General features: G+C 46.2%; 1 protein-coding gene across 1 annotated transcript in view; it reads right to left on the bottom strand.

Annotated features, from left to right (window-relative positions):
* Positions 1-2,669: 2,669 nt before the first annotated feature.
* LOC133130926 (enhancer of mRNA-decapping protein 3-like) overlaps positions 2,670-27,645 on the bottom strand; it is a 31,208-nt gene continuing 6,232 nt past the window's right edge. Inside the window, exons 4-7 of the mRNA XM_061245932.1 lie at positions 23,297-23,665; positions 12,652-12,805; positions 6,375-6,592; positions 2,670-5,452 (exon numbers count right to left, since the gene is read on the bottom strand). Of these exons, the coding sequence (XP_061101916.1) occupies positions 5,118-5,452; positions 6,375-6,592; positions 12,652-12,805; positions 23,297-23,665 (1,076 nt within the window). The 3' untranslated portion in view covers positions 2,670-5,117. The remainder of the gene's footprint in view (positions 5,453-6,374; positions 6,593-12,651; positions 12,806-23,296; positions 23,666-27,645) is intronic.

The raw sequence follows: 27,645 nt of genomic DNA, 5'->3' as shown, positions 1-27,645 counted from the left end.
CACTTTGGGTAGGCAATAGCAGTGACAGGTAACCCACCCCTCCAATCGGTGGGGCTGCAGTGGGAGAATAGGTCATGGTCCAGCGATGCCAAATCACAGTGATCTGCCACAGTTAGCACTTGACTTTCATAATTCTGTTAAATCCAGATACGTGGTCTCTTTTTGGCTATTTGTTAAATTGAATAACCTCGGGCAATAGACCTTTGCAACTGGCCTTCTTGCTTGGCCATCTTCTAGGTCTATTCCAGTAATGTTATTTACTCATAAGTGACGAAAACATTGATTACCTCTGTGGTAAGTTCCCATTCCACCTGTGAAACACTAAATTAATGCAGAGACCAACCTGATGTCGAGAATGTCACCCCGACAGCTAGCTGGTCTCTTTTGACTTGTGTAAATGTTTACGTCACTACCACGGCGAACTACCACATCCTCTTCTTGGCAGTTAATTTTGGGCGCATACGAGAAAAACAAAAAAGGCTGCTGCAATGCGTTTGCTTTGAAAGTTTCCTGTTCATTCTTCATGTTGACGCATCACAGACGACAGCATGGACATAACATGCCCGACAACGGGAGAATTTCGTCCCCACAAAAAAACATTTAGATAAATACAGATGGGGAGATGTCCATCCATCCATCCATCCATTATCTGAACCCGCTTATCCTGATCAGGGTCGCAGGGGGGCTGGAGCCTATCCCAGCATACATTGGGCGAAAGGCAGGAATACACCCTGGACAGGTCGCCAGTCCATCGCAGGGCACACGCACCATTCACTCACACACTCATGCCTACGGGCAATTTAGACTCTCCAATCGGCCTAACATGCATGTCTTTGGACTGTGGGAGGAAACCGGAGTACCCGGAGGAAACCCACGCAGACACGGGGAGAACATGCAAACTCCGCACAGAGAGGCCCTGGCCAACGGGGATTCGAACCCAGGACCTCCTTGCTGTGAGGCGGCAGTGCTACCCACTGCACCATCCGTGCCGCCTGATGGGGAGATGTGCAGGTACATATTCCTGAACTGGCTCCAATGGGTGCCCATTTCACCGAAACACCTTCAGTTGTACTCCAAATGATTATACGATTATAAGTTCCTGTCCAACCTTAGCAAACCCTTGGTGTCAAGCAATTCTGTTGTACCAACTCTGAGGCATGTTACCAAGCAACCCATGCTGATAAATGCTTTTAGTGCCACCTAGTGGACAACCCACATCTTCCATCAACCATCCCTCCAAATAAGAATTCATTTCTTGAGGAAAAAAAATAATGCTCTTTAGTGTGTGTGTGTGTGTGTGTGTGCGTGTGTGTTTGGGAGGCAACTTCAAAAATCAGCACCATTGGACTGAAAATAATTTTTTGGTTCACCAGTGAAATACAGGACGTTGCATGATTAGATCTGCCTGTGTAAAGCAGTACCAAGAAATTACACAACGCCTTCCAGGAAAATTGCTCCGTTTTTTAACAAAGGCTATACAAGCCTTAGCCTTTAATGTTCAGTAGCTATTGTTGATCTTTTCCCAGCCATTTATACAATAACAGTGAGTAATGCATAGTTAATGCATCGTTTCAGACTGCATTAATGGGGCTGAATTTCAATTCAAAGGTAAGAATACCCAATATAATTATACAAAAACAATACAGGTCTACAACATTGAAACACAGATATTAATATTATGTCTAATCAATGCATAACATATTATAATATTATCGTATCATATATTATGTTAAAGAACTGTCTAAAATGTAATTAATCCGAACTGCATTTCCCCGGTAACTTCGTAAGACCCATTTAAGTAAAGCAAGGGTTACATACTCCTGACTTAAATGGGACAATTCATGTGGTCAGATAGTTTTTTTCAACCAATTGGACAAAGATAGGGGAAAGTAACACAAGGTTAAATGTAATCTCATTTTTAAAACCGCAGTGCAGTCGACTGAATTTCAGCCAGACAGGAAAAGGGGTTTGTTCAGCCAGAGCCTGAAATGAACTAATGCAGGAGGGCATCCTCCTGTATATCGTAAAGCAGTGGTATTCCGGCGTTGCTTAGGTAACTAAAGCTGTGTGTAACTGCTACTCCAGCGATGATGAACTGCCGTAGATCACCATTCAGGCCTCATGTGGGGAACCCCATAGACCATATACAGCTCATGATCTGGTATGTCATGCTACCTTGTGAAGCAAGGGGAATTACACCCTCACACACCAAACACTGCTCACGGGGGTGTGAGTGCAAGCTGGCCCGCCTCAAAGCTTTTAACAAGCGATCCTGATCGTAACAGAGAGACGGTCACATTTAAGCGATGAGGGCTTTTTAACAAAGAAAAACATTCTTTTCAACCTCCTATACTGCCTAGTCGATGCCTGAAACAGTGACACAATCTTTCTCCCGCATGTGTGGCCCTCACCTCTCAGTGGGGTCCGCATAGGGGCCCTTTATTCATTTTTGACTGGCTGACCTTGTTCATTGAGGTTCAAATGGCTTTCTCGGTTCACTCATCCTACAAGTCGAAGCAGAACTCACCTCAGCAAGAAAATTAGACTGGCGAATGATGCACAAAATAATGTTAGAATTCGATTAAATATTAAAGACCAAGCTATCTACAATTTAGCTGGCTTGTACATCTTGACTGTAATCTATGTTATTACAAGAATAAAACCAGTAGTCGGAGCAGGAACAAGGTTTAATCAATGACATATCTATTAATATAGGGCCTTTATAGTAAGTCGAGGAGTCAACTTCAGTGATCAATGACCTCACTCTCCGGGCGACACTCATCCAATCAGGAGCCAGCACCTCAGAGGATGCAATCAGGGTAATGTTCAACAACAGATACAAAAAGCAAAATATTAAGGGTAATATTTTTGTGTTAAAACATTTTTACAAGAGCATTGTAAATCCCTATCATTGTAAAAGGCTCACTGACACGTTGACTCACCCTCTGCCTGTGTTTATAGTCCTTACATTTTCAAAATATACACTTCACGCATGGACACTGAACCAAAACATTCATTCAACAATAATTCAAGCTCATTGGTAGAAAATTCACAGCCAATGGCATTTCAACATCAGCGTTTTCACAGAGAAGGGGGAGGGATAAACAGTGTTGTGGTTTGAGGGTGTTTGTTGCTGCAATTCCACTCTTGACCATTAAGAGTCCGAAATTACCTTTCAATGACGAAATCTGAGTGTTCGGGTACAGAAATGCAGACATTTATAATTAAACGGACATGCACACTGCAGTTCCCGTGTCATCCTTCAAGCGTTCGCAGGAAGAGCGGACACTTCCGGACAGGCAGGAAGGTGGGTAAATGGACAAATTGAATCAAAGTTTATCCCCCCAAAAATGTAATCACAGATGAAAATCAACACTTTCCACCACTGGGACCGAGATAGTAATCTATGATTTCCCTGAGAAGATGTGGAGGGGGTGCATGAACGCACGCACGCACACACGTACACAAAACAATCCCTAACCTGACAATAACCCCTACACCAGGCATCTCATCTCATTAGATGACGTGACCATCGAACAGCAGGCAACAGATTTTAATATTCCCCTATCCAGACCCCACAATCTACATTTATGCTGGAGTCAAAATCTAATTCAGACATTTAGAGCACATGCCATTAATAAAAAAGGGTACATGTCCAGTTGCACAGTTCAGTCGAAATATTACCAGTGGCATTTATTTTTTCATTTTCATTTGCAGTGAAACAAATGGGTTTATCTTGGCACCCGTCACAGTGAAAATTAAAAGCCAGCAGTTCCCCCCCCTCTCTCCACAGAAAAAAATACTGCACTCAAATATCATTGAAAAGTTTGTAACCAGAAAAAGAAACTTTGCAGAGTTATACCACTACTTTGTACATAAGACAATATTTCACTGAATATTCTCTAAAGATTTTAGGACAACAGTGTTCTCGGTGATCAAAGAACTGCTTCTGATGAAATACGAGCAGGAATTTACCCTAAACTGAACTTTCAATTAGTTTCACATGGTTAAATGCAATGAAACCAATTATTTGCCAAGATGCAACTTCGTACCAAATGTATATACTTTTCACAGCATTTAGGCCAGGAGTCATGGTGTTTTCAGTCACAAACAAAAGATGAATATTCACATTATACATACACATCTTTTCCCTCAAAGACGATTGATTTTTAAAACCAATGCTTTATGAGATATGATTGAAAGTCTTACAAAAGACCAAGGAATTTGCTTTTGTGCCACAGCAACTCAAGCTAGAATTTGTGACAACAAAAAAATAAATAGAAATATTATCATAGAAATAGTCTACAATAAACAGCGAGTAGAAATAAATGAATTTCTGACTGCAGGTCTCTCCTGGCAAATCCGCTGGTGCCATCCCTGTTTAATGCGCCCATTCTCTTAAAGGGGAAAGCAAAGACTTGAATGTCTGCAACACTTCTTCGTTGAATTGTCCAACCACTTTTCTATAGCTGGCCTGAGAGAACACACAAACGTAAGAACCATAACTCCCAACGAAAATCCACATGGTCCATTCGCACGCGGTCAAAAGCCAACATGGCGAGGTCTGGCTTTGTCTCCCGCCTAATGAGTAACAGCAGAATCTACGAAGAAGAAGAAGAAAAAAGAAAAAAAAGGGAAGGCTTGCGTTGAGACTCGTTCAGTATTCTGTAAACAGTACGGCACATAAATAGAGGGCGGTCTATTTCTGTGGGCTTATCGCGAAATAAACGAGGATAAATATACAAAACATTATTTTTCTCCGAGCCTTTCCTTCCTCTGGCTGGCATATCAGCGCAAGACCTGCTAACTTATGGGGCGGGGGGGAAAAAAAAAGCAAAGAAAATTTAAAAGAACAACAGGAAAACCGAAACACAAAGGAGTGCACATTCTGATTAGGGAGATTGCGCTCCGTCCCCAGACGATGTGGTGGCTACCTCCAGGAACGCCACCGTAACCCCCTAAACACCCCCCAGAAGAGCTCCCTGTGCCCCACCCGCCCTCCACGCGCATAACCACACACTCATACGTTCACACTCTGGAGATATTAAGGCTCGTTTGTGTCCACAGCCTCGCCCGCTCTCGCGGAAGAAGCCCGGCTCGTGACCCCTGACCCCCGGCTACGCGGAGTGCAGGGGGATGACGAACTTGCAGCCGAAGGGAGAGCGGTACTTGACGTCCACTTCCTGGAACACCTGTCTGGGAATGCCGATGTCGCACAGGTACACCCGGCCGGCGCTCTCGGCCAGAGGGAGGGGCAGGCCCAGCGAGAGGCTCCACTTGGCCTCCACCGCCTGCTCCTGCCCGCTGACGGGCGGGTCGATGCTGAGCACCGGGGCCCGGTTCTGGTTGGCCCAGTCCGCCGCCGCCCGGTACCAGGGCTGGTCCCTGAGGAAGGTGTTCTCGTGGCAGTCCAGGCAGTTGATGACCAGGTCCACTGGGCCGTCGGGCAGGTCTGTGAGGAGGGACGAGAGTCGACAAAACGTTTCTACTTCATAGCCCGGACAATCATCACAAACTTCCTGTTTTCACACTGCCAGTAGAGGGCGACATTGTAACAACGATGCAGAAGAGCATGGAGACGGCTTGAAAAGAGCGAAAAATAAACACCAATAATACAATGGGAAATGGACTGCAATTATGTAGCGCTTTTATCCAAAGCTCTTTACAATTGATGCTCATTCACCCATTCTCTCGCACACACTCACACACCAACAGTGACTGGCTGCCATGCAAGGCACCAACCAGCTCGTCGGGAGCAATTGGGGGTTAGGCGTCTTGCACAGGGACACTTCGACACACCCAGGGTGGGGGATCAAACCAGCAACCTTCCAACTGCCAGATGAGCACTTTTGGTGGCACAGTGGGTAGCACCCAACTAGAAGGTCCTGGGTTCGAGCCCCACCCGGGCCTTTCTGTGTGGAGTTTGCACGTTCTCCATGTCTGCGTGGGTTTCCTCCCACAGTCCAAAGACATGCGGGTTAGGGACTACAGATGAAAACGGCACTCCGGCACATTTACATTGATGTGGAAACTGAAAATGTCACTAATAAAAAGCAATAAAAGAAAAAAAAAAAAATCTAATGTTGCCCAGTTTAGAGCAGATTTGGACTTTCGGGTAATTTATTAAACTGGGTATTGCGTGATAGCGATGGTCAGTGCGTTACCTTTGACGCTGGACACCTGCTTCCCACCCCCCGGAGAAGTTTGGTAAATTTAGGTAAATTTAGGTAAGCTGGGTATTGCGTGATAGCTAGCGGTCGGTGCGTTACCTTTGATGCTGGACACCTGCTTCCCACCCCCCGGAGAAGTTTGGTAAATTCGGGTAAAGTTAGGTAAGCTGGGTATTGCGTGATAGCTAGCGGTCGGTGCGTTACCTTTGATGCTGGACACCTGCTTGCCGCCCGTCCTGCTGAAGAGCGTGAGCTCGTTGGTGAGGGACTCCAGCATCTTGACGAAGTTGGGCAGGAAGAGGACCACCTCCACCTCGTGGTTGGCCAGGTGGCGGCCGCAGCTGATGCCCTGGGCCCCCTGCACGTGAGGGCCGCAGAGCAGGGCCACGGCCGGCCGCTGGTGCACGTTCTTCGGGGTCAGCCTGCCAGACGGAGGGAATGCTGGGTAACAGAGCCGCTTTCAAACCTTGCGTTACAGCTGGGGGGCACAACTCCGGTCCTACAGGGCCGGTCTGCGTACAGCTTTTTGTTCCAACCAATTGCCTTGTTTTTAATAATTCGCCGAGGGCTCTAGAAATGACCCTGGTTTAAGCCAGTCATTTTACCAGTACTTGAGCACAGTAAAATCATTAGTATGCACTTGCAGTCTGCAGCTGTAGCCGGGTACTCATACACGTCAGATAAGATGTGATTTAGTCCAGGGGTCGGCAACCCTGGTGCTGGAGAGCCGCAGGGTGTGCCGTTTTTCTTTTCGCCTTAATACCGCCAAATGGTCAAAATTTCACCTCGCTTGATTATTGAGCAGAGAGCAATAATCTCTAAAAATTTACCATTTACCACTTAAAATGCGTTTTGGTTTGACTGACACATGATAAATTCTAAATAAATAATAAAGAAGTTCAGATGACTAATTCCTAAATTTTTTAGGCATGATATACTGTTTTTGTAACATCACCAGAGGATCAGATGGGGCCTTTCTGGTGCATATACTGCTGATTGGACGCAATTTTATTTGGCAATACTGATGGGCCCATTACAGCCCGATATCGTCATCCCCCTCACGCTGCTATTGCCCAATTCATAAGGTGCATCAAACTTTTATATTTTTTGCTTCAACAGCAGGGAGACTGAAAGTTCAATGTGATATGATCGGTTATTCTATACACTGCGACAAAATTCAATTTTCCACCTTTCTGATCCCGGGACCCCTGCCCAGACTCAAAGGGGACCCCCATCATAAGTCAAAAGGGGTTATATTTAAAAAGGCTTCATATGGGGGGGAAAAAATAAAATGAAATAAATAAATGTACGAAGGAATACGATTTGTTTTTTTAGTATTTCTTAGTCAAAGCATGGGTGGAAAATAGTCAAGGCATTACAGGAAACACTGTGTTTAACTGCCAATATCAAAGTGCAGTGGAGTTTGGAAGCGATTTCCTTCTTATTCTGACCCATGTTTAATCAGAGAATTTCATGTTCATTAAAATAATTTTTTTCTTCCTTGGATTGGATTGGATTTTTTCCTGTGTTAGGCGTGTATCCAAACCAAAAATACCATATCCGGAAAAGCACAGAAAAACCATTGTGCCGATACTTCTCTTGCCAAAGCGGACTAAATGATGGTCAAAGTACACTCAAACAAAGAGAGAAGAACAGATTAAAAATAACTTTTTCTTCCAAAATGGTGGTTCCCTAGAAGGTCTCTGTGGATGTTCTTATAGCGACTACAACTTACAAAAAACTGAAACGTAAATGGAAACGGAAGTAGAAATATGTACATTCGGTTAAAAAAGTGTAACTAAAAGCATTAGTTGGGGCAATGTGAAGAAAAAGACACACAGTGGTGTGCACAGTGTTCACAGCTTTTTCATTGGATGGTTCATGTTGATCCACCTCAACCGTAATGCCTCTGTGGTAAGTCAGTTTTCACTGTGTCAAGAGATTTCTGTGTACGAAACTGGTGTCACTGAGTCATCCAGTCAAATGATATAAGACCATGGCAGGAAAAATATGGGATAAACCACTGTGGTTAACCCCATGAAGATTGAATGTTGGAATTGTTTGGATATTTTGGAATGTTCTAGAACTCCTTTGCTTCAATTACTAGTCGTGACCATTACATCAGCATTAGAAAGTTTTTTTAAGAACATTATAATCACATATTTGTGACCCTACACCTTAAAGGGGAACGCATCTTTTTGTTTAAGAACATTCTAATCACATATTTGTGACCCTACACCTTAAAGGGGAACGCATCTTTTTGTTTAAGAACATTCTAATCACATATTTGTGACCCTACACCTTAAAGGGGAACGCATCTTTTAGAAGCAGTAAACCTGAAAAAGACTGATGATTAGATGACAGTTTAACAAAACAGAAAGCAAATAAACTCATCCTTGTTCAAAAATCTTTTTAGAAATTAAATCCTTGCTGTGAAGATCTGCACCATTTAGTAATTTGTTGTGTGATAATAATCATGCATGTATCGCTATGAAATATACGATTCAAATGCAGACTTGTCATCTTGGGTGTTCCTATCTCCCAGAAAATGTGGAAAACTACAACAGCTGGGAAAATATCAACTTGAGAAAGTTTGACGACAAAAACAGGCCTTCACACAAGCCCTTTTCAGGTATGGCTACCAAATCCAAAAACATCAGATCAATCTTCTGTCGAGGTCGGAATAGACATAGACTACTCAGACACAAGTCCATAGAAAGCAACAGCACTAAAAGACCCATTAATGAAAAACCCGTTATTAATGGAAAACACCAATAGTATGCCTTGTTCGATTTAATTTTTGTGCATTCACTTCCATGTTAGCATAAGTGCTAGCTTAGCATAAAGACTTGAAGCCTATAGGAGTCAGTAGCCTACCTCCTTCAAAGTGAAGAAATACACCTTATTTACACGAGGTATCATGTGTATTTTAAATACACATGCTGGAAAATATCAAAAATGAGAGACGTTGTTTTTGGTGGAACTATAACCACTGAACGCACATGTATCCTTCCGCCAGTTGAGCGCGGTGAGTTGCTGTGAAGTGTATTTCTTCATTTTGAAGGAGGTCGGCTACCGACTCCAATAGGCTTCAAGCCTTTATGCTAAGCTAACACGTTACGCTAACATGGAAATTGAGCCAGTGAATGCACAAAAATGAAAATGAAAATGAAAATGAAAATCGACCATCCCATCCAAGTCTGGGTAAATTCATAAAATGTTTTCCTTTAAACTGTCCTGCTTCCCGGCGCTCCGGAAAGGCGTTTGGTCGGACCACCGAATCAGCAGACATCCAGTTCCTGGGAGTGACTGTGCAGCTGAAGCAGAGATAAGAGCCAACATCCTGCCGTCTGCGAGGCCTAAACCGCGAACGCAGAACGCACAGATGGACACTAAGTGCTGTGGGCAACTTTTTGTTTTTGCATAGCCGCATATCAGACCTGGGTCAAATGTGTTACGGATTCAAATACCGTTCATTGACAGCTCAAACAGACCTGTCTGTGTTTCGATAAAACTACTTTTCTACGCTTTATTGAACTTGTGTTGGGTATTGGAACCTATGAAATAGGCCTTCACTCAAAAAGCGCAAGCCCTGCCTTCTGGTTCTCTTGCCTGGCTCAGTCGGACCAGACAAGCTGAATCGAGCACAGAAAAGTATGTGAATCCAAAACAATTACGTCTGTGACTCAGGTATGTGACTCAGGTCTGTGCTCAATACAGGCAGTGCCCATCTAGTTCAGCACACCACCACCAAAGAAGCTGATGTCAGCCAACCGTATCCAAGGATCAGTGGAGAGTTGTGGTCCTAATTGTTCTCACTACCAGACAGGTCAGATTTGGACCTACTCCATTCCATCGGCACCCATGAGCGGGTGTGCGGTTGAGTGCTTGAGCGTAACTAGCCACCAAAGGGGAAATGGGTTTTGGCTAGCAGGGCATCTCGCACCAGCTCAACAGCTCATAACACCTCTCTCTCGCCCATCGGGCTGTTTATGAGTCGAATACAATAAACAATCCTATTGCCTTTCTTTTCATCTTTTTTCTTTAAAGGTAAGATTTGTTATAAGATCATTCAATTCCTACCCATCTTTGAAAAATGCTCACTGACATGTTGACTCACCCGTGTTTATAGTCCTGAAATTCTGGTTTCAAAATATACAGTTGACGGCCCAACACTCTGTAGCAAAACATTGTATAGCTGTATTAGCTGTAATAATTCAAGCTCCTTGGTTGAAAATTGGTTCTAATTTTGACATTGATACACCCCCTACGCCACAGCCAATGGCGTTTCAACGTCAGCGCATTCCCAGAGAAGGGGGAGGGGATAAACAATGTTATGGTTTGAGGGTGTTTGTTGCAGTAATTCCTCTCTTGACCGAAATGACCTATTGCACATCCAAACCTCGAAGGCTGTGTGAAGTGCTTCTGGGAAAAAAGCATCACCATTGTGATCCACCGGGTGTTGATGAGAAATCCTATGAGCAGCAAGGCCTGACAGATTCTATGTGACTGGGAAGAAACACGTCACATGATCACATGGAAGATGTACGACCTTGCTCCTAATTGGTTGTGGACACCCAAAAGATAACTGCGGTGACATTTTCTTTTCCCACAGAAGCGTTTGACACAGACAGCCTCTGAACTTTGGATGGCTTTGAGGTTCGTTTCCCACACTGGAACGCGACCGCTGTGGTCCAACCTCACTCCTGTGGGGTAATCGCTAAACCCCTTGGCCTGTGTGGAGCGGTCAGCGTCCCGAACGCGGGGTATATAATCATACGGGGGAGCGATTTACAGTACGTTGCGTGCGTTCGAGGAGCGCCTCTTAAAGTCGTGATTCGAAGCACGCAAGGAAAACACATTTCTGACTCCATGTGCCGAGAAGATAAACACAATAAGACCATACAAGGACACAGCCACCCATCTGTGTAAACAGTGTGGGTAAACAGCAGCTCACGCAGGGCTTGCGCTGCCTGGCCGACCCCCGCGCTCAGACAGCCGGTCTGCGCTGCGTAAGCAGGGATCCGGGCAGGGCGTGCGTGCTAATGTGCGCGGTGGCCATCTTGCGTGTGTAATGTGAAGAGACGGGGCTTGGACTCTCATCAATGCTACGCTAGCGTTGTTAGCGGGACTGTACCCCATGGACTCCACACCGGGTTAAAATGACATGAAAAGAAATAAAAGAAACAAATAAAATAAATTAAATTAAATTAAATAAAAAAGGAACTTTTAGTGTCCAGGCTGCCTTAAAACTTTTAAGTGAACTGAAGTGAGTTTGAGTTTGAACAAATAAGTTGTAATTTTTTTTTCTTTTAAAGAAACATTGCTGAGCGATGCTAACCTGCAGGTGCTCGTCAGGCATCACCACGTATGGTGTCCCGGGTGTAGCTTTGAACGTCACTGGCCGAACTTCGACAATGTCACACTCGTGTCAGCGGTGGGTATGAATCAGAAGGGCTCCAGCAGGCGGCCCGCATGCTTCTCTGCTCCCTACGCCCCTGGGTGAGCTCTTCTCTGCTCCCTACGCCCCTGGGTGAGCCCTTCTCTGCTCCCTACGCCCCTGGGTGTGCCCTTCTCTGCTCCCTACGCCCCTGGGTGAGCCCTTCTCTGCTCCCTACGCCCCTGGGTGAGCCCTTCTCTGCTCCCTACGCCCCTGGGTGTGCCCTTCTCTGCTCCCTACGCCCCTGGGTGAGCCCTACTCCTGCTCCCTATGGCCCTGGGTGTGCCCTTCTCTGCTCCCTACGCCCCTGGGTGTGCCCTTCTCTGCTCCCTACGCCCCTGGGTGAGCCCTTCTCTGCTCCCTACGCCCCTGGGTGTGCCCTTCTATTCTCCCTAAGCCCCTGGGTGAGCCCTTCTCTGCTCCCTATGCCCCTGGGTGTGCCCTTCTATTCTCCCTAAGCCCCTGGGTGAGCCCTTCTATTCTCCCTAAGCCCCTGGGTGAGCCCTACTCTGCTCCCTACGCCCCTGGGTGTGCCCTTCTATTCTCCCTAAGCCCCTGGGTGAGCCCTTCTCTGCTCCCTACGCCCCTGGGTGAGCCCTTCTCTGCTCCCTACGCCCCTGGGTGAGCCCTTCTCTGCTCCCTACGCCCCTGGGTGTGCCCTTCTCTGCTCCCTACGCCCCTGGGTGAGCCCTACTCCTGCTCCCTATGGCCCTCGGTGTGCCCTTCTCTGCTCCCTACGCCCCTGGGTGTGCCCTTCTCTGCTCCCTACGCCCCTGGGTGAGCCCTTCTCTGCTCCCTACGCCCCTGGGTGTGCCCTTCTCTGCTCCCTACGCCCCTGGGTGAGCCCTTCTATTCTCCCTAAGCCCCTGGGTGAGCCCTTCTCTGCTCCCTAAGCCCCTGGGTGAGCCCTTCTATTCTCCCTAAGCCCCTGGGTGAGCCCTTCTCTGCTCCCTACGCCCCTGGGTGAGCCCTTCTCTGCTCCCTACGCCCCTGGGTGAGCCCTTCTTGGCTCCCTACGCCCCTGGACGAGCGCCCGCTCACCTGTTGGGCCCGCCCAGGAGGGTGAGGGCCATCTGGCTGGCGCACACGCCCGTCATCTCCAGCCTGCGCTCCAGAGAGAGGCCCTGCCGCTCCGCCGCCAACAGCAGCCGCTTGTGCAGCTCATAGGACACGCTGGGCACCACCAGCCCCGAGTCTGAGAGAGGGAGGGGGGGGGAGAGGGAGAGAGAGGGGGGGGGGGAGAGAGAGAGAGAGGGAGGGAGAGGGAGAGGGGGGGGAAGAGAGGGACCCAAGAGTTTGAGAGTTAACACACCTTTATTTTAACACTACAAAAAACACCACAAGGCTCAGAAACCCATCAACTTCCACAAATCCCAAAAATAAAAAGAGAGAGAGAAGAGAGAAAGAGAATAGACAACGAGCAAGAGAAAAAGATGATAGCAACAGCCAACGACGGAGACCAGTAGTCGTGTTAATGCAGGATTTTTCAAGCAGATAACAGATGCAAGAGAAAAAAATAGACTGCTCTATAAATTCAGATATTCAAAGGTCTTTTTTTTTTTTTTTTTTTTTTTTTTTTTTAAGATTACAATGGGAGATGACCCAGACTTGAACCACAACAAAATAATTACTCCCATTTAAAAATAGTTACTCCAATTGGGCCAATCGTCTTTCGGTGTCTGACGTGTCGTTTATTGACCATAATATTTACAGAGCCATTACTAGCACTGTGAGATTTAAAGAGAACATGCTTCATTTTAAAGTTGAAAAGGAAATGCAACACTCAAGCTAGTTTGCTCTAATTATTGCAACTGCATTAACCTTATTGTTGCACATAACGGTATGGGGCAATAAGAGTTAAAACAGTTAGGCGTTTTTTAGTTAATAAATGTTTGTGCTTTCAGTTCTAATTCTGGTTAAATCTGGCAAAATGAAAATGGCAGCTGCTTCTACAGGCAAAAATATGGATATTCATACGTATTCATATTTAATATTTTGCATTGGTATATTATAATAAAAAGTTATTTATCAGAATGTGCATTAGAGCTAAATTTTGAAATGTCCAGTCTTCCAAAGATGCAGCAACCACGGGTGGCTATTTTATTACTTGTCAGTTCAGCAAATATACCTGCTCTGTACAACAATACAGCTACAGCAATACTAGTGAACTGTACATTTCTACTTGAAAGCCAACAGGTATAGAAGGTGGTAGTAGCACTGCTATAAAATTTTAAATTTAATTTATGAAATTTACACTTAACAAAATAAGATGACATTCTGGGCAGTTTCACATCACACAACTGCTATACACTCAAAATAATCATAGACTAAGTGGTTTAATTTGTATAATACAAATCACATGTAAAACTGATCCCCTTAATCTTTGATGAAAATTGTGAATGACATGCATTGGGGATGGTAAGCATGTCCAAGTGCCTAACTAAACAACTACAAATACATAAGAAATGTGGGCATGACCTGGTGGTGGTCAGTGGCTCAAAGAAGAAGAACATATGACAGTATTTTTCCAGCTTCCTTCCTGAAAATCACTGAACACGACATGAGAACACACAAATAATTTGGCACCCGGTACAGGAATGTGAAGGCTCACAGCACAACTTATGCTCCTTACCACCATGCGGTAAAAACTCATTTCTGCCCCCATTGGGCCATGTCATGTTCACCAGAACACCAAATATGCTCGCACGAATGAATCCATGCGCAGGCAGACACGCGCACACACGCACACACGCAGACACGCACGCACGCACGCACGCACGCACACACGCACACACGCACACACGCACACACGCACACACGCACACAGCCTCGAGCGATGAAACTGTAGAGTTGTTCAAAGTGCGGGCAGAGCTGCTCTTCAAAGACTTGGGATGAGGAAGTAAAATGCCCGGTAGAGGAGGTCCTCGCCCCAGGGACTGTTTGCTCTCTCTCTCTCACACACAGAGAAACAAGCATAGGCATGTATGCACACACAAACACATATACACACTCACAAATGTGAATGCACACAAACACAAAGCCAAACACACACACAAAAAGTGCACACAGACAAGTGCAAACGCACATACTCCAATTACCCACGGCAGCACAGCAGAACTGAGACTCCGAGGGGGGGCAGGGGTATGGGCGGGTCGCTGAAGACACCACCGTGTGCATCCACAAGGGCACCTCGCGCCTCTCCTCTCTCTGGAACTGGAAGGATTTTCCAGCTGCCCTGTGTGTGTGTGTGTGTGTGTGTGTGTGTCTGTGCGTCTTTATTTGCGTATGTGCGTCTGTGTGTGTGTGTGTGTGTGTGTATGTCTACGTGTGTGCATCTGCGTGTGTGCGCGCATGTGTCTGTATGCGCGTGTGTGTGTATGTGCGTGTCTGTGTGTGTGAAAGTGCGTGTGTGTGTGTGTGTGTGTATGTGTGTGTAATGTGTACTGAAGCATGTGTGTGTATGTATGTGCGTGTGTCTGTGTGAGTGCATGTGTGTGTCTGTCTGTATGTCTGTCTGTATGTATGTATGTGTGTGTGTATGCGCGTGTCTGTATGTGTGTGTGCGTGCATGTGTGTGTGTGTAAGTGCGTGTGCGTGCGTGTGAGTGTGAGTGTGCGTGTGAGTGTGAGTGTGCGTGCACGTGCGCGAGTGTGTGTGTGTAAGCCTGGACTCAGCCTCCTCACGCTACTCCTGGTGGACTCAGCCTCTGTTCCCTTGGGAAGCGTTTCCCTCCGACTCTCCCCCGGCCTCAGCTCTGGCCCGCGCACGCCGCCCCCATCCCTCCCCGTATCGCCCCCTTCCCCCCCCGTATCTCCCCTTTCCCTCCCCGTATCGCCCCTTTCCCAACCCGCTCCTCTGCAGTCCGCTGTCACGACAAGCGGATGTGCTGGCAGCGGCGGGGAGCGTGATAAATTGGGGGGATCGGGGGGGGGGGGCTGGTGACCCCATGGGACCGGCTGAGTTCAGCCCCCTCCCTCCCTCCTCGGTCGCTGCTGGATCTCCTAAATCAGAGAAGGGCCTGGGTTTACGCCGGAATGTGACACCCCCGCGTTCCCCAGGGCTCCAAACGCACGCGCTACCGTCCGAGGAGGTCGGCATGTGGGGAGTTCTCCCCTCGCGTTTCTCCTTCATTTGTAACGGATGAATTTCCGCCGCCGATTTACCGGGCGGGTTTGGCGAAGGCCTGCGTTTAGCCGCCGCTAACTGCTGACCGCGTGCTTGACCCCCTCAGCCTGAAACGACCCTCCTCTGAGGCCCACACCAGGGGAGCCACCGACACCGACAGCTCGCCATGGTTATTCTCCTCATCTTTTATTATTTCTCTTGCTCGTTTATCTTCTTCTCAAGGCTATGAAAAGAGGCAAGAGAAAGAAGTGAAGATGGGGAAACTGAGGAAACGTGAATTCGGCCAATGAATCGTCCCGGCTCGTTCAAACGTCACGACAGTTACAGATGTGGCAGATGGGTAGAGGTGGATCCACAGGTCAGTTACAGATGTGGCAGATGGGTAGAGGTGGATCCACAGGTCAGTTACAGATGTGGCAGATGGGTAGAGGTGGATCCACAGGTCAGTTACAGATGTGGCAGATGGGTAGAGGTGGATCCACAGGTCGATTGTTTACACGGCCGGCTTTTCCGAAAAAATCCTGCCGCAAAAGATGCGCTGACGATTTCTTACTCCAAAAAAATAAGATTGGGAGTCCCAAACTTCTACATGTAATGGGTTGGAATGTCCTCCACAGATGGCGGACCTCGATTGATTTCCGGGTCAGGAACAAGTAGAAGAAAAAGAAGAGGAGAAAAATAAGCCATTCGAATGAGCCCGCAGTCAGCCTGAGAGGGGCGGCTGGTGTGTGACATGTCAGGGGTGAGGGGTCAGGGGTCAGGGGTCAGGCCCGCTTCTAGCAGCACTGGGAGTCGCGGGGGGCACGGCAACAGGATGCGGGGTTGACCCAACAGCGCAACGCTCCCTAACCCCCCCTCCTCAGAGCGAGGGATCACAACGCTCTCTCACCCCCCTCCTTAGAGCGAGGGATCAAAGGCAGGCTGGAGGCGCTCTGTAGCTGGGTAAGCATCAGGTAAAGAGGCGACTGGGAGGCTTTAAAACAGCAGCCTCCATGCATGCAGTGCCCTACTTCCTCTGTTACATATGAACACGCACGCACACACAAGCATGTTCTCACTCACACACACACACACACACACACACACGCACAAGCATGTTCACACACACACACGCATGTTCACAGACACGAACTGGACACGCACCCGCATCTGCACACACACATATGCACGCACACAGACACAGGCGGGGGTTGGGGGCACATGTCTGGCCGATAAGGGGCCCATCTCTGCCCTGCGAGACGCCCCTTTCCCCCTGCGCTCTCCACAACTCTTCAACAATGGCAGGTAGCGCAAGTATGCGAGAGCGACCGACTGATCCCTGCACAAACACACACAGCTGATAAGCCAAAAAGAAGTCAACTGCTCTCTGTCATGCAACCCCTTTCCACCGATAAAGAGGAGGGGGAGGGGCGTTGTTGTACTTTGTCCTAATTGCTTTTTCGGCCAAACCTCCGGGTGCGTTTGTAAAGAATTCCTCGGCCGCAGTGCCCCGTGCCCCCCACCCCAGCCCCCGCCCCACACCCGGTGTGCGCTCGCACACAGCACACGCCCACTCCACAAAGCGCTGAGAACACACACGCAACGCTCGACCGGCTCGACTGGGTACCCGGGGAGCACGCAGGAGCAGTAAAATAAACTGAGCTGGAAGCAATCTCTCAAGCATGACAACAAGAAAGCAGAGCTGAAATGAATACACGGAGAGGGGGGGGGGGGGTGGGGGTTAAGCTGGACCGAGGCCATGTCAAATTATACCTGGCACAGAAAGTGCGAGAGTGAGATTTCACAAGCCTCTGCGGAAGGCTCTGGAAGGTGCGCTGTAATTCAGCAGAGGTACCGGGGCACGGGGGGCATTGGAGCGCTGAAAACTGGATGAAATTTTGGTCGTACAGAATTTTCAACAGAGATGCTGCCAGGAAGAAGAGTGTTTAGGAATGTAAATGTGCACAGATATTTATGCACTCATTTCTGGCTTTGACTTTTCACTTTAGACCAAAAAATGAAATACATTTTTAAAAAGTGGATATAGAAATGTAATGTATTAATTGCTCTTTTGAGCACAGAGGGGACAGGAAGAGTGGGGTTATCTGCAGGTCCAACAGCAGCGGTACTGGGACACTTCAGTACAAGGGAGTTGGGTCCTGCAGATGAGCATCCAGAGGCCAAGCTATAAGCAGAGAATCTGCACACCAGCACCAAGAATTATAAAAGAACCAACATCGTGCTGGGAATGGAGGGAAATTAAACGAAACATGGTTTCAGGGCAATTAGGAGTACATAATATCAGTTATTCTCATATAAATATCAATGCAATTAAAAAACTATATTAGTATCAGAATTTGTTTAACACTACACTAATGACTGCAATTATAGTTGCAATATAGTTGAGCAAGCAGCTTATGCACTCAACACTTTGAATTCCGGAATTGCAACAGAGTCAAAAGCGGAAAAGGATTTGGCTGAAGCAGACGGAAAAGAATAGTTATTTTATGTTAATTTTAGGAGAGCTGGCTTGGGCTGTGCGTTGCCTATATTTCGCCTTGGGCAAAACACATTAAATGCCGTGGGAAATGTCTGAAAGTCGGTAAACGGAAGGTCATCGTGTACAGAAATCCCATGCTGCTACAAGCTGGAATGAGTGCGAAACCACCTTCCACAAAATTCACGTTGTATGTTCTCGAATAACCTTCCCACAGTGTTCGGCGAGACCTTAAGACGTGCGAGGTTCAAAATGCATCTTTGGCTCTGCCACAAATCAAATGGTTAAGCCGGTTGTTTAGAGTAATCAGAAGTCTCGGACGTCAATCTCTGGTTCTTCCAGTTTTCTGAGGAGCTGTTTATGTAGAGCAGGCTCTGGGCGGCCTGGTAATTACAGAGTGGGAGAAGGTTTTTCCGCCATTCACCAGGGGGAGGGCAGGGATTAATGCTGTTGTGTTGCCTTGCCGAGCTCACCTTTTCAGGCTTGGGTCCCACAGCACTGCCTTCCCTTTCACCTGTTTGTCGTGCAGCCACCATCAATCCCCCAAAGAAAAATGTCTCTCTGTCATGAGATCTGAGAGGCGGGTCTCATGACACCAGTTGCAGTATCAGAACCGGAGCCGCCCTCACCAGCTGGCCCTCCCACCCCGCGTAGTATATCTTATCCAGCGGCTGTCTCCTTACACCTTGGACTCTGAGGCTGAAAGATTTGCCAATTTTTATCTTTCAGGAAAAAAAAAAAAAAAAAAACCTTATGTAACTCAGATTGGGCCAATATCCGATAACACTATATAATGGGGTATACAAAAATACTGACGGTATTACTTTCAATGTTGGCAGCACCATGTATAGAATGTGTGCATTAAGGCAGATTCTTTCGCAATGTCTACTGACAGCATTACCATTGGAAACCAGAAGGAACGGTTCTTGCTGGAACCAATTCTAATTTTCATTATTTTGCACAGATTTTCCATCATCAAATATGATTATTTTTAGGTCAATGTTTAATATTATTATCTTTATTGCTTGTGTGGCCTAATAATTATGATGCATGGACACAACTGAATCGGTTTCTAAGCCAAGCTGATTATTTCCATTGAAACTCATAATATGAACGATAGGCTAAAGTTTCAACCACCCTAAATAATATCTTCTCACTTCCGTTTCGCGTTTGGCCACACTACTCAGATTAGCAACAAACATTACAGGACACATGGATACGAGAACCTAGCATCAAAAGCAGCTGTGCAATGATCTAACACTTTTGTAAAAGAAAATATTTTAAGTCCAACTACTCTGAAATGATGCTGACCATCAGCGAACTGAGGCTCCTGAGACGATCACCCATTTTAGGTTTTCCTCTTTCTGTTGTGTTTGCTGGGATGTGCTTGTTACTCATGGGGACAGCCATATCACCGTCAGTGACATTAATATGCAGTATATGTAGGCCATGTTATCATTTCCAGTAACATGCATGTGCAGTTCACCTTGTGGATATCCATAGCAATTATTCAACAGAAACACAAACGGCGCTTTTGGGGGTGAAGACACGGTCTTGAATTCAGGAACATTGCGTTTAGTGCTTCTGGGAAATAAAACTGTACAGCTCAGCATTACGTCAGCTTCCTTTGGTAAACCAAAAGCATTGGAGACCGAACAAGTCTGAAAAACAGCGAGAAGGGAAAAAGACCATTTCGGAGCTGCACTACCCTGATGAGCTACAGAAGTACTAATGTAGCTTGCTAATGTAGATTGCTAGCTAGGTAAGCTAGCAAAGTGGCTAAGGTACATGACTGGGACCCAGAATGTTGGTGGTTCAATCCCCGGTGCAGCCACAATAAGATCCGCACAGCTGTTGGGCCCTTGAGCAAGGCCCTTAACCCCACATTGCTCCAGGGGGATCGTCTCCAGCTTTGTCTAACTTAGGCTAGATATTTACGTTTCGATAGGGCACTTTATAACAAGGGTCCTCAAAAATAGCAGCAAACAGTACATTTACCAATTCATTTCTACTAGAATGGTTTGCCAGGACTTTTCAACATTTAACGGTAGGAAAATCTGTATATCATCTTTGCTACCTTCATATTTCACTTTATATATATATTTTACAACAGAGCAGGTAATGCCTACTAAGACTTGCTGAGCGTCAGGCCACGGACAGTACGGAGATATGATGCTCCATGCTCTCTTCACAATGGGCAAAATGAGAACCGGGACGTGCCGAATGGCCTGTTCCCATCACCAAAAATTCTCAGGTTTCTCTGAGCTCCAGCTGTAACCGACCCGCTGTATATGCGTGCGGCTCCCACAGGCCTACTGACCTCAGCGCTGGAACAACAGCACAATCTGGGTCACCTCCCTCCTGGAAGCTGGAAACGTTGGCGGCCCGACTGCAGTCTATGGAGTACAACTTTACTGCAGAACGCCGGCTCGCTCCTGCCACGGAGTCCCCGCGCCTCCCCCCGGTCTTAAATCAAGCGGTGCGAGTGCTGGAACCCAACACGCACTCCTGGCTCTGAGCAGACACTGCCCCGCGGAGGCCTCGCGCGCGACAGAGCCGACGTGTGCCGAAACGATAAGGCCGTAACGGGAGGTGAGGAGACGCCTAATCGTTTCTTCTGTGCTAAAAACTAATTCGGTCTTAAAATGGAAGGGATAATAAACAAAAGCCGGGCCCCATCACGCTGGGTTCAGGAGTGAGAGTGAGAGTGAGCGGGGGCTGGTTTATTTAGGCTGGGAGTCGGCTGCGGGGCGGGGAGCTCCTCTGGGAACGGCGGCCAGTAATTGCTGCTGCAGACCCTGGGAGTCTCCCTGCCTCCTGGCCCCAGGTCAGGAGCGTGTGGGCCCTCAAAGTCACATTGTGCGTTGGCTGAATCACCAGGATATTTACCCAACCTAGACGGAGTGGTTCACTGGGGGGGGAGACCTCAATGTTCTTCTGACTAAGCAATAACTGCAGCATCTAAACTTGGGATGGTAACAATTTGTGACAAGAATGCTTAAATTGCAAAAATTCACTCAATGTTCTTTAGGATAAGCAGAAAGAATAAAGTTGTTTTCTTGAACTTTGTGTACAAGCGGACTGTGTGATGCAAGTAAGCTCTTGTAAACACTTGTGCTAGCTATGTGCAGCAGTATTTAAGTCCTCTGAGCAGGCGAATAGTGCAAGATTATTTGGGTAACATTAAATATCACATTTCATTATAGTGACATTAAAGGTACAAAAGGTACAAGACCATTCCTATCATTGAAAAAGGCTCACTGACATGTTGACTCACCCTCTGTGTTTTTAGTCCTTAAATTCAGGTTTCAAAGTGTACATTTGTTGGGTCGTCACTCTGTATCAAAACATTGTTCAGTTGTACAACAATTCAAGCTCATTGGTTGAAAACCTCGCCACACCTGCACTTCTCGTTCACGAATGCTATCTGTCCTGGTCCCACGGTGGTGGAATGACCTCCCGGTGGATGTCAGAACGGCAGAGTCTCTGACCTCTTTCAAGCGCAGACTGAAGACTCATCTCTTCAGGCTACACCTTTCCCTCCCTAACCCTCCATGATTAGCCTTATATATGCCATAGACTGTAATGGCACTTATACAGTTGTATAGATATTGTTGTTTTTTGTATTAGCGATTGTATTGTTGTACTCAGGGTATTCTAGCTGCCGACTGTGGTACGCTAGTTTGGAAGTTGATGTATTCTTCAAGACTTCCGATTATATCTGTATGGTTACACTAGGACTCGGAACTGTACTGTCCTCTCAGGTCCTCTTCGCAGTGTCTTCGAGTGTCTGCTAAATGCCATGTAATGTAATGAAATGAGGGGGGGCTTATTCAGATTGTTTGTGTAGCTGCCCAAATTGCACTCCAGACAAGTGATCACTGAAACTCTGTATACTATTGCTTATTATCCAAGCGAAGAAGACCACATATCTAATTATAAAACCATACCAGTTTGTTATCGGTAGCAACAAGCAAATTAGCTGTAGTTAGCTTGTCGAATTTACAAATATCCACTTACGATAAAATATAGGCAATACGAACATAGTAGCAATTGCACAAGCATTGTGCTTCAGGTGGATATTTGTAAATTCAGAAAGCTAACTAGTAATAGCGAACTTGCTTGTTGTTACTGATAGCAAACTGGTATTGTTTTCTAACTAGATAAGCAATAGAATACAGAGTTTCAGTGACCGCTTGTCTGGAGTCCAATTTGGGCAGCTACACATTTCTTTTATCTCTGTAAGTGTTCAATCATCCGTGTTTCCCTAAACCTTTATTTCTCTCAAACCGTAAGTTAGTTGCAAAGTTTGTGGTGGACTATCATATCTTAGTTATATAGCCAGCTAGTTAACAAAAAAGACAAAAAAATATAAAAAGTGTTGTGTCGCACACCAAAGTCAAAGTTTCATAAAGTCACCTGTTCGGCGAACATTTTCTTACGAGAACACTCCGAAAAGACTGCAGGCTCTGACGTGTTTGTCACTGTCAGCTTTCTAAAACAGTGCACGAGAACACTGAACTGCATGATAAGGCTTTATATTACACATTATATTCATAGACTGTGGGAAACTTAAACAGTGTTGTGGTCTGAGGTTGTTTATTGTTGCAACTCTTGACCATTAGGAGTCCAAAATTACCTATTGTACCTTTAAGACAACGAAAGTTACGTAACTCATCTAACCTTTTCAGTCCTAAGCCCAATAGTGGCTCCATACAGGGGGTTTTGGCTTTTAGAATTCAGAAGGGTTTTAATCGGGACTCAAAACAATAGTATAATAGCCATTTTGATTGGCTGAAAAGGTATAAGGTTGAGAGAGCCATATGGCACTCTTGGCATTTTACAGAAGTTACACTTCACTGCCATATGGCTCTCTTGGGACTGAGAGTCTAAAGCAGTCATTTTGAGATGGTTATGTGTACTGTGACCCAGAGCAGTTGGTAGTCATTATGTGTTGCAGTTATGTGTATTGGGACCAGGAGCAGTTGGTAGTCATTTCGTGGTGGTTATGAGCATTGCAACGCGGAGCAGTTGGTAATCATTTTGTGGTGGTTATGTGTATTGGGACCCGGAGCAGTGGCTCACCAGTGCAGTACTCTTTGTTCCCCGCCTGGGGTACGGTGATCTGCCGATAGACGATGGGCTTGGCTTCCAGGATGTTCTCGTCGTGGCGGTATCGGGAGGGCGTGCGTTCCCCGGGCGTTCCACGCGACCGCGCCCCGTTGCCGCGGCGCTCCGTCATGTCCATCTGAGAGAACACCGCCGCCTTGTCGAAGAGCGCCAGGTTCCCCTCGAAGTCGAAATCCGTGTCCAGGCCCTGGTCCACGCCATCCCCGAAACACTCATCATCTTTGGTCTTCATGGGACCTCCTCCTCCTCCTCCTCCTCCTCCTCCGTTCTTCACCCCGTTCTTCTTCGGCGTGGCCTGGTTCAGGGTTCGGTTGTTGGCAGATGCTGGGAGCGAGAGAGAGATGGAAGATGAGCGAGATGAGGATGAGGAAGAGCAAAATAGTCTTAATGCAATTTGCACTAAAGGAAGAATAATAATAAAAAAAGATACCAGGGCATAAAGTTGATTAAAGGTTATCAAAGTAACTTGCCATTTCCTTTTTTCCCCTCACACTGCCACTAGCAATTGGGTAGTGCAGCAGTTCCCAAACTTTGGGCCGGGACCCCATGTTACAGTGTATAATAACTAGAGTGAAATAACCGCCACACGGTTGTATGCCTCCGCCAACCAGTTGAGTTGGTTTACATCCCTGTCTGTCCAGCAATAACTAGCTTCTAAACTGTATCCATCCACAAGTAGAGCTGAATGTATTTTTATACGTCTCCTTAAAGAATTCTTGTGGAGTTACCTGACCTGTATTTTCTTGTTGTAAATCTGGACGCCCATGCGAATCACTGTAAAGCCAGCTTGTTGTCAGAAACATCTTTAAGTATCTAAAATGTCCTTCATTACATACAAACATAGGTCAGGGCCTATCGAAAAGAAACACTAGCACTGAAGTACCTAATAGAAAAACATTGGCAAACAAAACACGATCAAAACAGTTCACAAGTGAAATGTAATGGTTTGATTAAAATAACAAGCCATAGGCTTACTCAACTCAAATAAGGTCAGACAAGGTAAAGAGATGCGTTTTCCAAGACAAATTACACTTAAGCAAGTATCAAACGGTAATTTCTCCCCTGGCAAAAACAAAGTCCTATTAAATGCTAGCTAATGTCCATAAATATTTGCTGCTGCCAAAATGCTGTCTTATTTACACACGTTCTTCCCAAGTCTGCATTTCATTTGCTGCCTGCCTTTAAGTTTTGAAGTAATTCTGTGCTACATGGGTATGTAGAAAGTGTAAGTGCCGAAACCCCACCTGCACTGGTAAAAGACCCTGGAGAAAAGCCACAGAGTACACTGATTGAGTGTGTGGAAAGAGTTTGCAAACAATTCAAAAAGACTGCAGACGGACATGTTGAAATTTGGTCTAGCGAATCCACTTTGAGCCCTTTCATCCACTGTCTTTGTTTGTGCAGAATTGCATGTTGTTATGTCTGAACGCTGTTGTTAGAGATAAACGACCTGCACTTTTGTCCGTAAACCCCCAAGAATACGCGGTTTCCGAATATCAATGAGTATCAATTGCTTTCGCCTCTCCGTGTCACAATACTTTGATGACAAGACACAAGCACACACTTTGCAACTCTTAGGGCAAGATTAACCGGCAGGCTGACATGAAACAGTTCTGCAACAGCGTACGGTTCCTCGACAAACATGCACGTATGCAAAAAAAACAAAACAAAACGAAAAAAAAAAAAAAAAAAAAACGCACTCGCATGAGAACAACAAAAAAAAAAAACTGGAAAAACCTGGCGTTCAACCCCGGCCGGCGAGCTCTCTCACGCTAGCGGAGAGAGGGGCGCAGTCACACGCGAGCGGCACCGGGCCGGCTCTCACGCAGCTCGAATGTACACCGCTGCCCCAGCGCTGCTCCAGACCGACCCGGGCCCAGACGCCCGCACGGTACCGCGGCTAGCCCAAAACACTCCCCTCTCCTGCAGCTCGGCAGACTGCGCCAGAGAGCCGTCGCACTGGCACACAGCATCCAGCTCAGACCGTCTCGGACCGCGAAATATAGGTCGGAAAAGCTAACGATCTGCGCAGATCGAGCCAATAAACTGTTCGCGGTCCAAATTAAATCAGACAAGGTGATCTTCGATGAATAGCTGGCAGGGCTGAAAATACAGGTTATGTGGCTATGGCAGCTAAACAGAAAAGGGTTGCCATTTTAGTCATTAGGTAAGAGAGAACAGACTTCTGCAGACAATAATACACACACATAGAGCACGTTACAAGTAAAGTGCCACTTTATAATATTTGTAGCAAAGACTTTGAGATATTACTAAAATGATGGGAGTTGTATATATCATTACCACAATACACATATGCAGCATCAAGTGTTTTATGAAATGGGGCGATTTCTTTCCATATACAGTGCGAAAAGCTAAAAATGGGCATGATTTCTTATAGAACAAACGAAAGGGTGGTCCCTGACTGTTGTAGTAAATAATAGCAGACATGCTGACAATAGTTTAAAACTTCCGAGACGAGCAAAAAGAAAGCGTGGATGCAGCATAAGCAATTCCACATTTTCAAATTCATTATTTTCATATTCTGTTTTTGTTTCAGGAATTCAGCAGATGCTCTTAGTCCGCTCACTGAGACAGTTGGATCTCTTATTGAGGCGATTCAATACCTCGCTCCGGGGTACAAAGGTAGCGTCCCACATGGGAACCGAAGCTAGCCTTGTAAACCTTGCGAGTTGTGAGTCCGGTTCTAGTCATTACCTTCCGCCCTCAGTTACAATCACTGATGGAAAAAGTGAGCATCAAGCAGTAATGAATCACACTTTCCATTGACCAAAAGAAAAAACGAAAAAAATGTAAAAAATATAATTTTCGTTTAAATCAGCGGTGCACAGCAAGGGCTGATCCGCTTCAGGATTCTGTGCTTAATTATTTCATTAGCTCAGCTCATTGATCAGACATTTGTATATGCACCAGATACAGCTGCAGACTGCCAGTGTATCCTAAAGATTGTACTCTGCTCAAGTAGAGGAGTGAACCAGAATCATTAATAAAGCAGTCTGAAAAATAAATTAAGGTAATTTGTTGGAACAAAAACCAGCTCGCAGACCAGCGTTCCAGGACCGGAGTTGTGCACCCCTGCCTTCAATCCATGTTAGGCCCATCCAAAATGAATGAATGCATTTGCATGATACAGTGACAGATGCTTTCATTAATGAACAGTGCTTGAAGCAGGTTAAGCAGAGTGGCGTATGAAGCAGGCTGGGCTACCTACTCATAGCCGACGCAACATGACACGCTCGCTTTGCAGTCACAATCCAGTCAGTATACGCCATTCATCTACATGCCCATTTTCTTCATCTTCTCACTTCTCTAACTGAAACCGAACGGACTTTGATCGTAAACACAGGACCACAGCAAGGCTAGAAAACCCTGCCGAGTGTGCCTTTACTATAATTAGCTTCAAAATTAGAGCCTGCTATAAAACTAAGGCCAGAGAAATGCAAGTAGCCACTCATTATTCTAATTAACTGCATTTTTACATTAAATTAATGGCATTTTGGCAGACGCCCTTATCCAGAGCGACTTATAGTTGATTAGACTAAGCAGGAGACAATCCTCCCCTGGAGCAATGCTCAAGAGCCAAAAGGCTGCGCGGATCTTATTGTGGCTACACCGAGGATCGAACCACCGACCATGCATGTCCCAGTCGTGTACCTTAACCACTACACTACAGGCCCCCACTTCAAAAGTTCTGAACAACTATTGCTAAATGATTCCAATGTCTGAGGTTGTAGACCGCCTGAACAGATGAGCCGTGACCTAGGACTGCATTCATAAAGCATCCTAAAGTTGGAGCACAGATCTATTATCAGGTTTTCCCTGTCCTGATCTTAACCTTCCTTACCCATTCTGAAAAAGAAAAAAAAGCTAAGGACTGAATGAAAAGGCAAGTGTGTGGTTAAGGAAGGATTGCCACAAATGTGTGGTTTGCAGAGTCGACTTCCTGAATTCATTGAATTTATACAAGAGCCAACAAAAACAATTGCACGCAAATTGGTGAAAAACTCTTGGACAAAGAGGAGATTTGATATGACGTTTTGAGACCTTGCCCAGTGTGCTGCAGTGAAAATTGCACAGTTGAAAAGTTAACAGATAAAGGTAGTCTTACGGACAAAAGTTAATGTTGACCCCATTTTGGATAACTGTAGCAATCTGACGGGCAAGTTAAGTAAACGAAAGCAAGCTCAGAGTGACAGCGCATTGGGACAACACGTCGGACTTGTCGTCGGAAATCTGTTCTCATGCAAGGTGAGCCTGAGAAAAGGAAAAATAATAATCTGTCATTC

The sequence above is a fragment of the Conger conger genome, chromosome 6 (assembly GCF_963514075.1).
Source record: "Conger conger chromosome 6, fConCon1.1, whole genome shotgun sequence".
Taxonomy (NCBI): domain Eukaryota; kingdom Metazoa; phylum Chordata; class Actinopteri; order Anguilliformes; family Congridae; genus Conger; species Conger conger.
Note: the sequence above shows the minus strand (reverse complement) of the source record. Positions and strands in the feature narration are given on the sequence as shown.